At 44.0% G+C, this 12518-nt stretch overlaps 1 protein-coding gene across 1 annotated transcript in view; it reads right to left on the reverse strand.

Moving 5' to 3' along the window:
* LOC122808415 (F-BAR domain only protein 1-like) overlaps positions 1 to 12518 on the reverse strand; it is a 2144012-nt gene that overhangs the window by 1455784 nt on the left and 675710 nt on the right. The window contains exon 7 of the mRNA XM_044079378.1: positions 1694 to 1767. Within this exon, the coding sequence (XP_043935313.1) occupies positions 1694 to 1767 (74 nt within the window). The remainder of the gene's footprint in view (positions 1 to 1693; positions 1768 to 12518) is intronic.

A 12518-nucleotide genomic window follows, 5' to 3' on the forward strand; every position in this document is an offset into this window, starting at 1 on the left:
AGGCACCCCAGACGAGAATCGAACCAGAGAACCTCTTGCTGTGAGGTGGCAGTGCTAACCGCTGCACCACCGTGGCCTCTTTTTGGATCTGGATTCATCCACTTTAGCTACATTTGTTCTGTCCATGAGCCAACTGGCTATCCCTCTTGTGAAGTAGGGAGATTTATGCCCAGCTTTGCAAATTTATTTATAATATCCAAGTGGGGAATTGCATCAAATGCCTTGGCCAGGTCAAGGTGGGCAGTATGTACTGTTTTACTCTCATCCATGCCCTTGATGACTTTCTCCAAGAAATCCACCAGATTCAGTAGTCATAACCTGCCCTTGACAAAGCCAAACTGGGTTGAGTCCAGTGTTTGGAGATTTTTTATGTCATTATTTATCAGGTCCATGACTATTCTTTCCATTGCTTTACATATACAAAACTAGTCAAATTAATGGGTCTGCAATTTCCCGGGTCAGTAGATGGTCCCTCTTTATTCAGAGGGATGAGTGTTACTGTCCTCTACTCTATCGAGACAAAACCAGTCTAGAGTTGTGGTTAAATAGAGACTGTAATGGGTCTAGGCAGTCCCTGACACAAGACTTGTCAGCTCAACTTGATACTGAAAGTTGTACTACTTCATGTACAATGTTGAAATGTTAAACTGCTGAAATCAAAATACCTACGCTCCTGGGTGTGTAGAGAGTTGGACTTGCCTCCACTGCAAGACTTATGCTAGCACTTGTTTCCAAGTTTCACTAAAAGGCGAGTAATACAGTTTGCTGGCTGACTGGGTACTGGTGTAGTGTACATATCTAGCATATGTATGCTATTAGTAGGCATTTTTATTTCAACATTCTAAAGTTTAAACACTGACATTTCAAAAGATTTTGCATTCATTACTATGATTTCTTTCAATACACCATTATAAAATAAGTCATCATATACCCCAATTTCTATTTAATACACACACCACACACACACACACACACACACACACACACACACACACATATATATATATATATATATATATATATATATATATATATAGACATACAGACAGATATATACATATAAAAACATGTATTACGTAGGATTTTTTACTTGGATAAATGGTTTGGATTTTTACTGGGGACAGGGCAAAATATGGACATTCTGCAAAAATGTTATGGCTAGGCTTGTATAGGCCCTTGGCCTGATAGCCTAGTACCAACCTATGAACCTATATGCTGGTATCTGTCTTTCAAATGTTGTGGCAGAGTGCCAAGCGAGAAGCTTCATTATCCCTGATGTACTACAATCTCGGAGTTGGTATGTTTAAGTAAGGGGGGGTGTGGGGGGGTGCAGTGGAGCTTGTTCCAGTGTATAAAAGTTGGATTAAAATGTCTGATGTTGTGCCACTATATATATATATATATATATATATATATATATATATATATATATATATATAGAGAGAGAGAGAGAGAGAATGCACTATCACCAGGTATTAACTACTACTACATTTAACTACAGAATTCCTGGGTGATCAATAAAGAAGCACGCAGGAGCCAGTTTTAGATTTGAGCGCTTTCGTTTGCTATTTATTAGTAAGCTTTGAACTTCATCAGAAATCTTTAGAGGAGTCTTTACATTGCGCTTACATGCAGTTATGCTAATATCTTTACTGATTTAACAGTGACGTGGAAGTGGGGTGGTGCAGGTTACCTGATCCATTTCAGAATACATTTGATGCTCAGGTTCCCGTTTAACCCTGGATAGAAGTCTGGCCATAGCTCTATCTGCCATTTTAATTCTTTTACCTCTAGGGGGTGCTGGATTCTCCACTGAATGTTGTGACCTTTTCCAGTATGACAAAATTAAATATGGGGGACTTTCTGCACTCTTTTGCATGTCTGGCTAGAGCGTTTGTACAGTCTACTCTGCGTATAGCTTGATAGTGTTCTTTTATCCTATCACTTAGTTTCCATGTGGTCATCCCTATGTAAAATGCTTTGCAGTGCCCACATTTGCTAAAATAAACTACAGCACCCACGTTGGGGAACCGTCAGAACACACGGTACTAACTGATAACAACGTTTCAAGTACTACAAATACCAGGCCAGAAAGAGAAACAGTGTACAACCTTACTGGTATGCCACTGGACCCGTATACCAGCAAGATACTCCCCAAAGGACTTAATTTCATACTGGCACAAAGAGCCAAATGTACAGCCGTGTTGCTTGATTTAAAATTGTATTGCAAAAAACTTAACTTAAAAAATTGCTTTAACAGTAAGAATGTGAATTGCAACCCGTTTGAAATGTCCATGGACACTGAAGTCCAGCCTACTACTAATTTCCAAATGCATACTGCTGTTAGCCGGCATGACTAGAATATTCAGGCAAATGAAAATACCATTTCTGAAGCGAGTAATGAAATAAGCGCTGGGAATGCCCCGCGCACTAACAGCTATCAGCTGCTTAACTTGAATGTTTCTGATATTTGTACTGAATCCAACAATGTAGTTAGATCAGTAGCAGACCCACAAGCAAACAATGCACAAGCACATGCAACAGGTATTATAAATACCATAAGAACGGACCCACAGGCTATGATACAGTGGTGCATGAAATCAACAGCACTCTGAGTAAAGTCCACAAGTTAGTGTAAACTGGTCTGGTGTGCGAATTGAACCAATTGCTCTAAACGTTTCTAATGTACAAAATGAACCAAATACTTTAAACGTTTCGAACTTACAAAATAAACCAAATGCTTTTAATGCCTTAAATGCGTCAAATGTATCAAATGAAAGAAATGATTTAAATACGTTAAATGTATCTACTATACAAAATGCCGTAAATGCTGTAAATGTCTCAAATGGTAGAAATCACAGAAAAAGCCAAAGTTGTGAGTTTAATGATGCTATTATTGCAAATATGTGGAACACACATAGGATTATTAAAAGGGCAAATGTAGGTTACCAGGGGCAACAGAAAACAATAACAGTAGCCAAAACATATTAAACACAATTAGAATTACAAGGGCAAATGCAGGTTATCAGAGAGCAACAGAAGACAATAACAGTAGCGAATGCAGGGTAAATGCAAACGCAGCCAGTATAGCACAGAGAACACACAACATAAATCATCCTAGGGAAAGGCACAACCTTGACAGGGACACAAGCAGTTGTTCATAGGAAACAATGTCAACAACACACAGCACAAGCATTAACCACCTAGACGAGTCTTGGCTAAGTGAAGACCATGGAGCAGGACCCCCCCCCCCACTCAAAAGGGGTAGCATATTTAACCCAATGCTGAATAACCACATCAGCGTCTTCTCCAAAGCTTGCGAGAAACATGTTATAAACCTCTTAAACAGTAAACCCAAAAGCTACTGTTTTAACCTACATAAGCAAGCGAAAGAAGCGCTCCATATGATCTGCTATTCAAAACACATTAGAGTTCTGAAAGCAGACAAAGGAGCAGGAGTGGTAGTCATGAATGACACTGATTACATCTCCAAAATGCAAAATGCGCTCTGCAAAGATCAGAGTTACTGCATCGTAACCAAAGAGGAAGTACAAAGCAAATTCAAAAACATTGATACAGAGCTAAGAAGACTATCATTCCTTAATAAAATCTCCGAAGAATTTAACTTCATGCAAGCTGATTCCCCCAAAGTAGGCAAACTCTTCGGGATCCTCAAAATCAACAGAATTGCAACAGACCCCCTCCACTGAGACACATAGTCTCTTCGAAAAGAACAAAACCTGAATACATCTCTGAGCGTCAGGACTACTACTTCAACCCCATAGTCCAAAGCTCCAAATTTTACCTGGAAGACTCATGGGAATTCTTAAATGAAATCTCCCAGCTCGAAACAGGCAACAGCATGAAGAAAAAGTTGCTAGTTACACTAGATATAGTGACAATATATCCAAGCATACCCCACAAGGAAGGCACAGCACTAATCAAAAAATCTACCTGACTAAACAGGAATTTTGACCCGGACCGAGCAGACACACTATGTACACTACTTAACTTAGTACTGGAAAATAACTTTTTTTTTCTTCGAAGGAAAGCTGTACCGACAACTAAAAGGTGTAGCCATGGGAGCCAAAATGGCACCCTCGTATGCAAACCTAGTACTCAGTTCATGGGAAGCAGACACTTTCATGAAACTCAAAGGTTTTGAGCAGATATCGCTCTATAAGCTCTATATAGACGATATGTTTATTCTGTGGGAAGGCACCCTCCAAGAACTAGATACGTTCCTGCAAGAGACCAAAAAAAGCATACAATTCTTAGATTTTACTATTCCAGGCATAGGAACAAAAGTGAACTTTCTGGAAATAACCCCAAGCCTAAACGAGATAGGGCAATCTTTCACGTCACTCTCTACAGAAAACCAACTCATAAGAACAATCTACTGGACTACAGGAGCCAGCACCCTACGTTCATGAAAAAGATCATCATCAAGGACAATTTGTCCATTTAAGCAGAATACGGAGTAATGATAAACAATTTGCGGTAGAAAGCAAGGCACTGATCAAAATGTTCAGAGATAAACGATATCCACAAGACCTGGTAGAGAAAATAGTACGAGAAGTAGCAGAAAACAGACACATCAGGCATCGCCCAATCCTAATTTATGGCTTTAACAAAAGTACAGTTTTGTACCTACCATAAATGTAGATGTCCGAGAGGAATGCATCTGCAGTCTTAACAAATGGGTTGTCCTGTCGTCAGGCAGCCCTTCGGTCGGATTCCAAAGTCTGGGTCTGGCTTTGGCTGGTGTCGCACTTCACCCGACGTCATTGCGGCAGTCATTCGGGTATAAAGGCATCAGCCGACGCCATTTTCCTCAGTGTTTCTTGCCCCAGATGCCAGGTGCCCTCTTGGATGGCTAAATTTGGATAAATGCCAACGTTTCCAAATAGTAGAGAGCAAACACACAAAATAAACATGTATGTACATATATACAAACAAATACACCATAATAGATCCCCCCCAAGCTAGCTGAAGATTGGCAAATACCCTAGGAGTACCTCAGAGGGGTAGGAGGGTGGGTAATCCTGACTGCAGATGCATTCCTCTCGGACATCTACATTTATGATAGGTACAAAACTGTACTATGTCCTTCAAGGATGCATCTGCAGTCTTAACAAATGGGTAGAATACCATAGCTAAACTAGGGGAGGAGGAAATGAGAAAAGATTATGGTGTAGTTAGGATCCCTTGCAAAACAGCAGTGGCAAAACCAGCACGGGATCTAGAGTATAGAGGTAAGTTATAATGCTTGGCAAATGTATGCACGGAGGTCCAAGTAGCAGCCTCTATAATGTCCTTGGTAGCCACTCCTCGTAAGAAAGCTGTGGTAGTGGCTGTAGCCCTTGTGGAGTGAGGCCTGATGTTCTCTGGAGTTTTCTTTCCATGGTAGGAGTAACAAAATCTAATGCAATTTCCTATCCATTTGGAGATTGTCTGTTTAGAAATTGGTTTTCCTTCCTTCCCTGTTGCATATGCTACCAGAAGCTGGTCAGTCTTTCTATTGTTTTTGGTCCTGTCCAGATAGTAGCGTAATTGTCTGTGTACATCCAAGGTATGTAAGAGCCTTTCTCCCCTGTTCTGTGGGTTGGGGAAGAATGTAGGGAGGTGGATAGCCTGATTTAAAGAAACTCTGGATACCACCTTAGGCATAAATGTAGGATTTGTTCTCATGGAGACTCTATCTTGATGGAAGATCAGGAAGGGTTGCACTGCCATTAATGCCTGCAGTTCAGAGACCCTTCTTGCTGAAGTTATTGCTAGCAGGAAAGCAGTCTTCCAGGATAAATATTGTAATTCTGCTGTTGCTGCTGGTTCGAAAGGAGGAAGAGTCAGTTTTTCTAGTACAAAATTCAAGTCCCATGCTGGCAAAGGAGGTTTCCTGGGAGGTTTTACATTTTTAATTCCTCTCAGAAACTGTCGGAGCAGAGGATGCGAGAAGACAGGAGGATCCAAGCTGCATTCTGCTGAAATAGCTGATGCATGTATCTTGATGGAAGAATAGGACAGGCCTGTATGGTAGAGCTCTGCCAAGTACTCCAGGATGTTGGCTATGTTCATCAGTGTCACATCTTGCCCTTTTGTAGTACTCCAGATGAGATATCTTTTCCATTTTGCTGCATAATTCTTTCTTGTGGAAGGTCTACGAGCCTCCAGGATTATGTCTTTAACCCTTTGGGATAAATTTGGGTTAATTGCTGTTATGTAATGTTCCAGGCAGTTAACTGCAGAGTTTTTAGGTTTGGATGCAGGATGTTGTAGTTGTTCTGTGTTAGCAGTAATGGGATCAGGGGCAGCGTCCATATTTGTTCCCTGGACATGCTCCTCAGTAGCGGATACCAATGTTGTCTTGGCCAGTTTGGGGCTATCAGAATGATCCTTCGACGTTCCTCTTTGATCTTCAGAAGTACTTTGTGCATCAAAGGAAGTGGTGGGAATGCGTATGCTGTCAGGCTTTTCCAACTGAAAGAAAGGGAGTCCACCTTCCAAGCAAGTGGGTGGTAAGTCCTTGTGCAGAATTTCCTCAACTGGTGATTGGATGGGGATGCAAACAAGTCTATTTGTGGTAATCCCCATTTTCTTGTGATGGTTTTGAAGATGTCCGGATGCAGCATCCATTCGTGGGCATCTGTTGTAGTTCTGCTTAATATGTCTGCTAGAATGTTTTCCTTCCCTGGTACATAAATTGCCTGTAACTGAATGTTGCAGCTCAGAGCCACATCCCATAGGTCCAGTGCCAGCCGGCATAGAGGATATGAGTGTGTGCCTCCCTGTTTGTTGATGTACCACATAACTGTGGTGTTGTCTGTCCTTATCATCAACTGGCCTTCTTGGAGAAAAGGTCTGAATGCCTGGATTGCCAATTTCACTGCCATCATTTCTTTTAGATTTATGTGCAGATGCAGCTGGTCTTGAGTCCATAGGCCTTGAATGCACTTGTCCAGCATGTGTGCCCCCCATCCAAGGTCTGAGGCATCTGTCATGATGGTTTGTTTTGGTTGACTTTTGCAGAAGGCCAATCCTGTGTTTGATTGGCAGGCCTGAGCCCACCATAGGAACTCTTGTTTCAGGCATGGGATCATTGGAATTTTGGTTTCTAGGCTGTGCTTGTGCTGGGACCACAAATTCTTCAGGTACCACTGTAGCTTTCTCATATGCAGCCTGGCATGAGGGACCAGTATTATGCAGGATGCCATGAAGCCTAGAGCTTGCAGGACTTTTCTTGCAGTGAGATGGTTCTGCTTTGTTAATGCCAAGAAGTAGAGAGGAAGTTGTTCTTTCTTTTCTGCAGTTAGGAATGCCATTTGTTTTGATGTGTCCAGTTCTGCACCCAGAAAAGTAATTCTTTGGGATGGAATCAGCCTTGACTTTTTTGTATTGACTGTGTATCCCAGGGCTTGCAGCAGATAGATGACTCTTTGTAAGTCTTCTGTTAGTTTGTTTTTGTTGTCCGCTTGTATCAGGCAGTCATCCAGGTAGGGATAGATTTGAATCCCCTGAAGTCTGCAATGAGCTATTACTGATGCCAGGCATTTCGTGAACACTCTGGGCGCAGTAGATAAGCCAAAAGGCAATGCTGAGAATTGATAATGCTCTGATCCTGCAAGAAATCTGAGGTATCTTCTGCAAATTGGTCTTATGGGGACGTGCAGGTATGCCTCCTTGAGATCTAGAGTTACCAGCCAAGACTCTTTGCCCAGCATGGGAAGAAGCTGCTGTAGGGTCAGCATTTTGAATTTGGGAACAATAATGTATGTGTTTAAAGCGGACAGGTCTAGAATAGGCCTCCATTTGTTTTCTTTCCTTGGAACTAGGAAGAGTCTGGTGTAAAATCCCTTTCCTTGTTCCATAGATGGCACCTTTTCCACAGCTCTCATTTTTAATAATTGAGATATTTGTTTTAGAGCTTCTGTCTTTTGAGTAGGTGGTAGGTTTGGCATTCCTCTCTTTTCTGGTAGAGTATGAAAATGGAACCTGTAACCTTGGTCTATAGTTTGCAAAATAAGAAGTTATGTACCTACCATAACGTTCCATGTTAGTTGTCTTCTCTCGCCTTCTTTCTTGCTTGATGGGTTCGGAGCCGATCCCTCGGCTCCGACTCGGCACTTGCTTTAGCTCGAGAACTCCTTTTACCAGCTCGAGGCAGCCCCATATCCCATGATGCAAGGCAGGAAGTACCCAGATCTCGTTTGTTGACAAAAGGGCAATAACACCAAGCATAAACAATACTTCCCAAAGGAAGAAGAAACTTACAAATGGAAAAAGGACCAGGTCTGAATGGTCTTTAGCATTATAGTTTCTTATACAAGGTCTGTCCAGGCCAGGTGGAAGGGGGGAGGGTCGCAAGAAAGAAGGCGTGAGAAGACAACTAACATGGAGCGTTATGGTAGGTACATAACTTCTTAATTTTAAGTTGTCAATCTCGCCTTCATTCTTGCTTGATGGGACCGCGTCCTAGCACCTCTATCCTGGGTGGCTCAATGGAACAAACTCTTGAGGACTGTAGAGCCAAAACTGGCTCTGTCCCTGGAGGCCAAGTCCAATTTGTAATGGGAAACAAAAGTGTGAGGAGTGGCCCAAGTGGCGCTGCACAAATAGTGTCTAAAGGCAGTCTAGCTTGAAAAGCTGTAGAAGTAGCTAAACTCCTAGTTGAATGTGCTTTAGGTTTTGAGCACAGCTGTTTTCCCCTGATCGTATAAATTTCAGTGATGACCGAAGAAAGCCATCTGGACAAAGTCACTTTAGAAACAGGAAGGCCTTTTTTATTATCCGCATAGGAAACAAAAAGTTGATCAGATTTTCTAAATTTTTTTGTTCTGTCCAAATAATATCTAAGCTGACGGTGGACGTCAAGATAATGTAGCTTTTGTTCAGCTCTATCTGAATAGTTAGGAAAAAATACAGGGAGATCAATAGATTGATTCAGATTGTTTTTCGAAGCGACCTTAGGTAAAAAGGATGGATTAGTTCTCAAAGATACTCTGTCTTTGTGAAAAATCAAATAGGGGGGTCGAACCGAAAGAGCATGAAGTTCAGAAACCCTCCTGGCAGATGTAATAGCCACTAGGAATAAAGTTTTCCTGATTGGAGGCTTTAGTAGGAAAATTCCTTTCAAAAAGGCCCTGCAGAGCCTATGGGACATAATATTATGATCTGCTATCCCGACATGAAAATTAGAAATAGCAGCCAACTGAACTCTGACTGTGGAAGAAGAGGAGCCTGCATGGAAAATCTCTGCTAAGAAGTCCAGAACTGCCTGAACAGGGGCAGTAAAAGGATCAATATTTTGGGCCTTAGCCCAATAAGAGAAACGTTTCCATTTGCTTGTGTAAATCCTCCTGGTAGAGGATTTTAGTGAAGCTACTATGATATCTCTAACTGGGTTAGAGATCAAAGGAAGCCTGGCTAAGGAAGGAAGTGGAGCAACCATGCTGTGAGGTTGAGAGAAGGGATTGACCGGTGCAGCTGACTGGATTGGTGAATCAGTAGATCTGGCACTGGGTCCAGATGCCACGGCTGCACCAAAAGGTGATGATGGAGGAATGGGAACCAAACTTGTCGAGGCCAGTGAGGGGCAATGAGAATCAATTTGGCTCTCAAAACGGTAGCTTTCTGGATCACCTGAGGATCAGAGGAAATGGAGGAAGGCATAAAGAAGTCCCTGGGGCCAATCCTGGGTCAGAGCGTCTCTGGGGGATGGCCTGATAGAGGGAAGAGGCTGAAGAAGTCTGGACATTTGCTGTTTTGGGGAGTAGCAAAAGATCGCAACATGGGCGACCCCATTCCAGAAAAATCTCTTCCGCTATGGATTGCTTGAGAGACCACTCGTGAGGCATGAGAATAGCTCTGCTCAATCTGTCCGCTATAATGTTGGTTTTCCCAGGGATATGCGTTGCTACCAGAAACCGATGAGAGGAGATCGCCCATTGCCATAGTCTGGCGCTTCTCGACACAAGGGGTAGGACTTGGTTCCGCCCTGTTTGTTGATATACCAAACTACAGACATGTTGTCTGTGTGGACTGCAATTGTCCCTACGGGAAGAAAGTCGTTGAGGGCTTGCAGCGTTAAAAGCACTGCTCTCATCTCCAGGACATTTATGTGCAGATGGTACTCGAGCGGTTGCCACGTCCCATGAACCATCCTGCCCTGATAATGACCCCCACCCGATCAGGGAGGCATCCGTGGTGACAGTGGCTATCGGGACGGAGGTACAAAGCACCTGCCTTGGTGAACCTGAGACGATGTGATCCACCAAGCAAGATGTTCTTTGCATGTTTGTGTCACCAGAATCTGGTGACGCATTGGAAGTTGCTGGTATGACCACTGTGTGAACAGCATCCACTGAAGGAGGCGCATGTAGAATCGAGCCAGGGGAAGAAGAGTGATGGCCGCAGCCATAAGACCTAATACCTTTAGAACCATTCTGGCCTGTACCTTCTTGCTGGCCAGAATGATCCTGACATGAGTCTGAATGTCTGAAACTCTTTGTTCTGTAAGGGTAGCTGACATCCGAACAGTGTTTAAGTTTGCGCCTATGAAGGTAATAGACTGGCAGGGCGATAAGGATGACTTTTCGTAGTTGACTGAGATGCCCAAATGAGAACAAAGGTCTATTGTGTAATCCCTGGCTTGTATAAGCTGATGCCTGGTGGTGGCTGACAGGAGCCAGTCGTCGAGATACGGAAACACCTGGAATCCTTGGCGTCTCAGGTGAGCCGTCACCACTGCCATGCATTTGGTGGACACTCTGGGGCTGTAGTGAGACCAAAGGGCAGGGCTCTGAACTGGAAATGACTGGACCCCAGCCGGCGGAGAAATCTCCTGGAGCGTCTGTGAATTTTGATGTGATAGTACGCATCCTGAAGATCTATTGAGCACATCCAGTTGTCCTTCTGTAAGAAGGGCAGAATTGACTGAAGAGTGACCATTCGGAATCTTGTCTTCCTGACAGACTTGTTGAGTCTGCTGAGATCCAATATTGGTCTCCAGTCTCCCGTCTTTTGGGGACCAAAAGAACCTTGAGTAGATTCCGGGCTCTGAATGGTCTATTGTGACTGGCTGAATGGCTCTTTTGCAGTAGTTTTGCGATCTCTAACTCTGCAATGTCCCTTAGACCGGGTGGTACATCTGGAAGGGAACTTGAGGGAAGGGACTTACCTCGAAAGGAATTATGTAACCCTTGGATATGATCGACTGTACCCATCTGTCTTGAGTGAGGGAATGCCAGGCTTCTGGGTACAGTGATAATCTTCCCGACTGCCTCCAAGGAGGGACAGCCGGGCAACACCTCAGGGATGCTGAAAGGGCTTCTCAGGAAGAGACTCCCTGTTGCCCTGATTCTTGGACCCCCTCTGCCTCTAGAGGCGTCTGTTGTTGTTACCCCCTCTGCCTCTAGGGGTAAACTGACCACGTGAATCGGCGTGACTCCTTGGGATTTACGGAACCAGATCTTCCCACCCTTCTGGCCTTTGGGATACGGCCTAGAAGGGGTCGGAAAACGGTCTCCAACACCAGAAAGAGTCTTGCCGTCCTGCTCACACCTGGTCAAGGTTTCCTTCACCTGAGGGCCAAACAAAGCTGACCCATCAAAGGGAGAATTTGTGAAGGACGCCTTAAAGGATCCAAAAATCACATAGCCGCATCCAGGCTTGGCGTCTAAGAGCCACACCTGTGCCTGCGGCTCTACTAACTCCATCAGCAGCATAAGATATTAGCCGCATGGAGGAGTTAGCAATGGAATTGAGGGTTCCTAGCTGCGAAGCAATCTTTTCTTGGGCCCCTGCAGCTGTAGGATCCTGAACTACTTCTCCCAGCTCCTTCAGGATATCTCTCTGGAGTCTGGTGAAGTGACAAAGATAATTCAGCGAGCATAGCAAAGGTCGCTGAGGAAAACATCCGCTTGCATACCTATCCATGGTCCTAGAGTCCTTATTAGGAGGATGGGCGGCACGGAAGGATCTGCAAGTTCCTTTTGGTGGCCGCAGCCACCACCATGGCATCAGCGGGACACCCTTGGTAAGGAATTGTTTGTCACTAGGGGCAGTTATAAATTTAGAAGGCCTCCTAGGGACTGGCTCTACAGAGTCAGGAGCTGTCCACGCCTTCGTGCAATAACCTGCATAAGGGGGTCGAAAGGCGGAGACACCCAGGAGGTGGAGGGCCGAGATCCAAACGCCTCTAGGTATACTGACTCATCCTCAGAGGGATTGTTGGTGGGCCAGTTTCCCTCTGTTTCAGAAGTTCTAGGATGTCTGAGAAGGAGACATCCTCAGAGGGGATCTAGGGATCCCTCTGACTCATCAAAGTCAGTATCCAGTGACAGACTCAGGGAGTCTACATGCTTCCTCTTACAAGTCCTCTTCCTAGGAGGATCTCCCGAAACATCAGGAGAATCCTCGGAAGGGGGGAAATTCCCAATGGGGAAACCTGAGGCGGAGGATCTCTGGGTCCTGTAGCAAGAGAAGTGGCAGAGATGTCAACAGGTACAATAGAGGGAGGA

This window comes from Protopterus annectens, chromosome 8.part0 (assembly GCF_019279795.1).
Source record: "Protopterus annectens isolate FY-2018-M chromosome 8.part0, PAN1.0, whole genome shotgun sequence".
In the NCBI taxonomy this organism is placed as follows: domain Eukaryota; kingdom Metazoa; phylum Chordata; order Ceratodontiformes; family Protopteridae; genus Protopterus; species Protopterus annectens.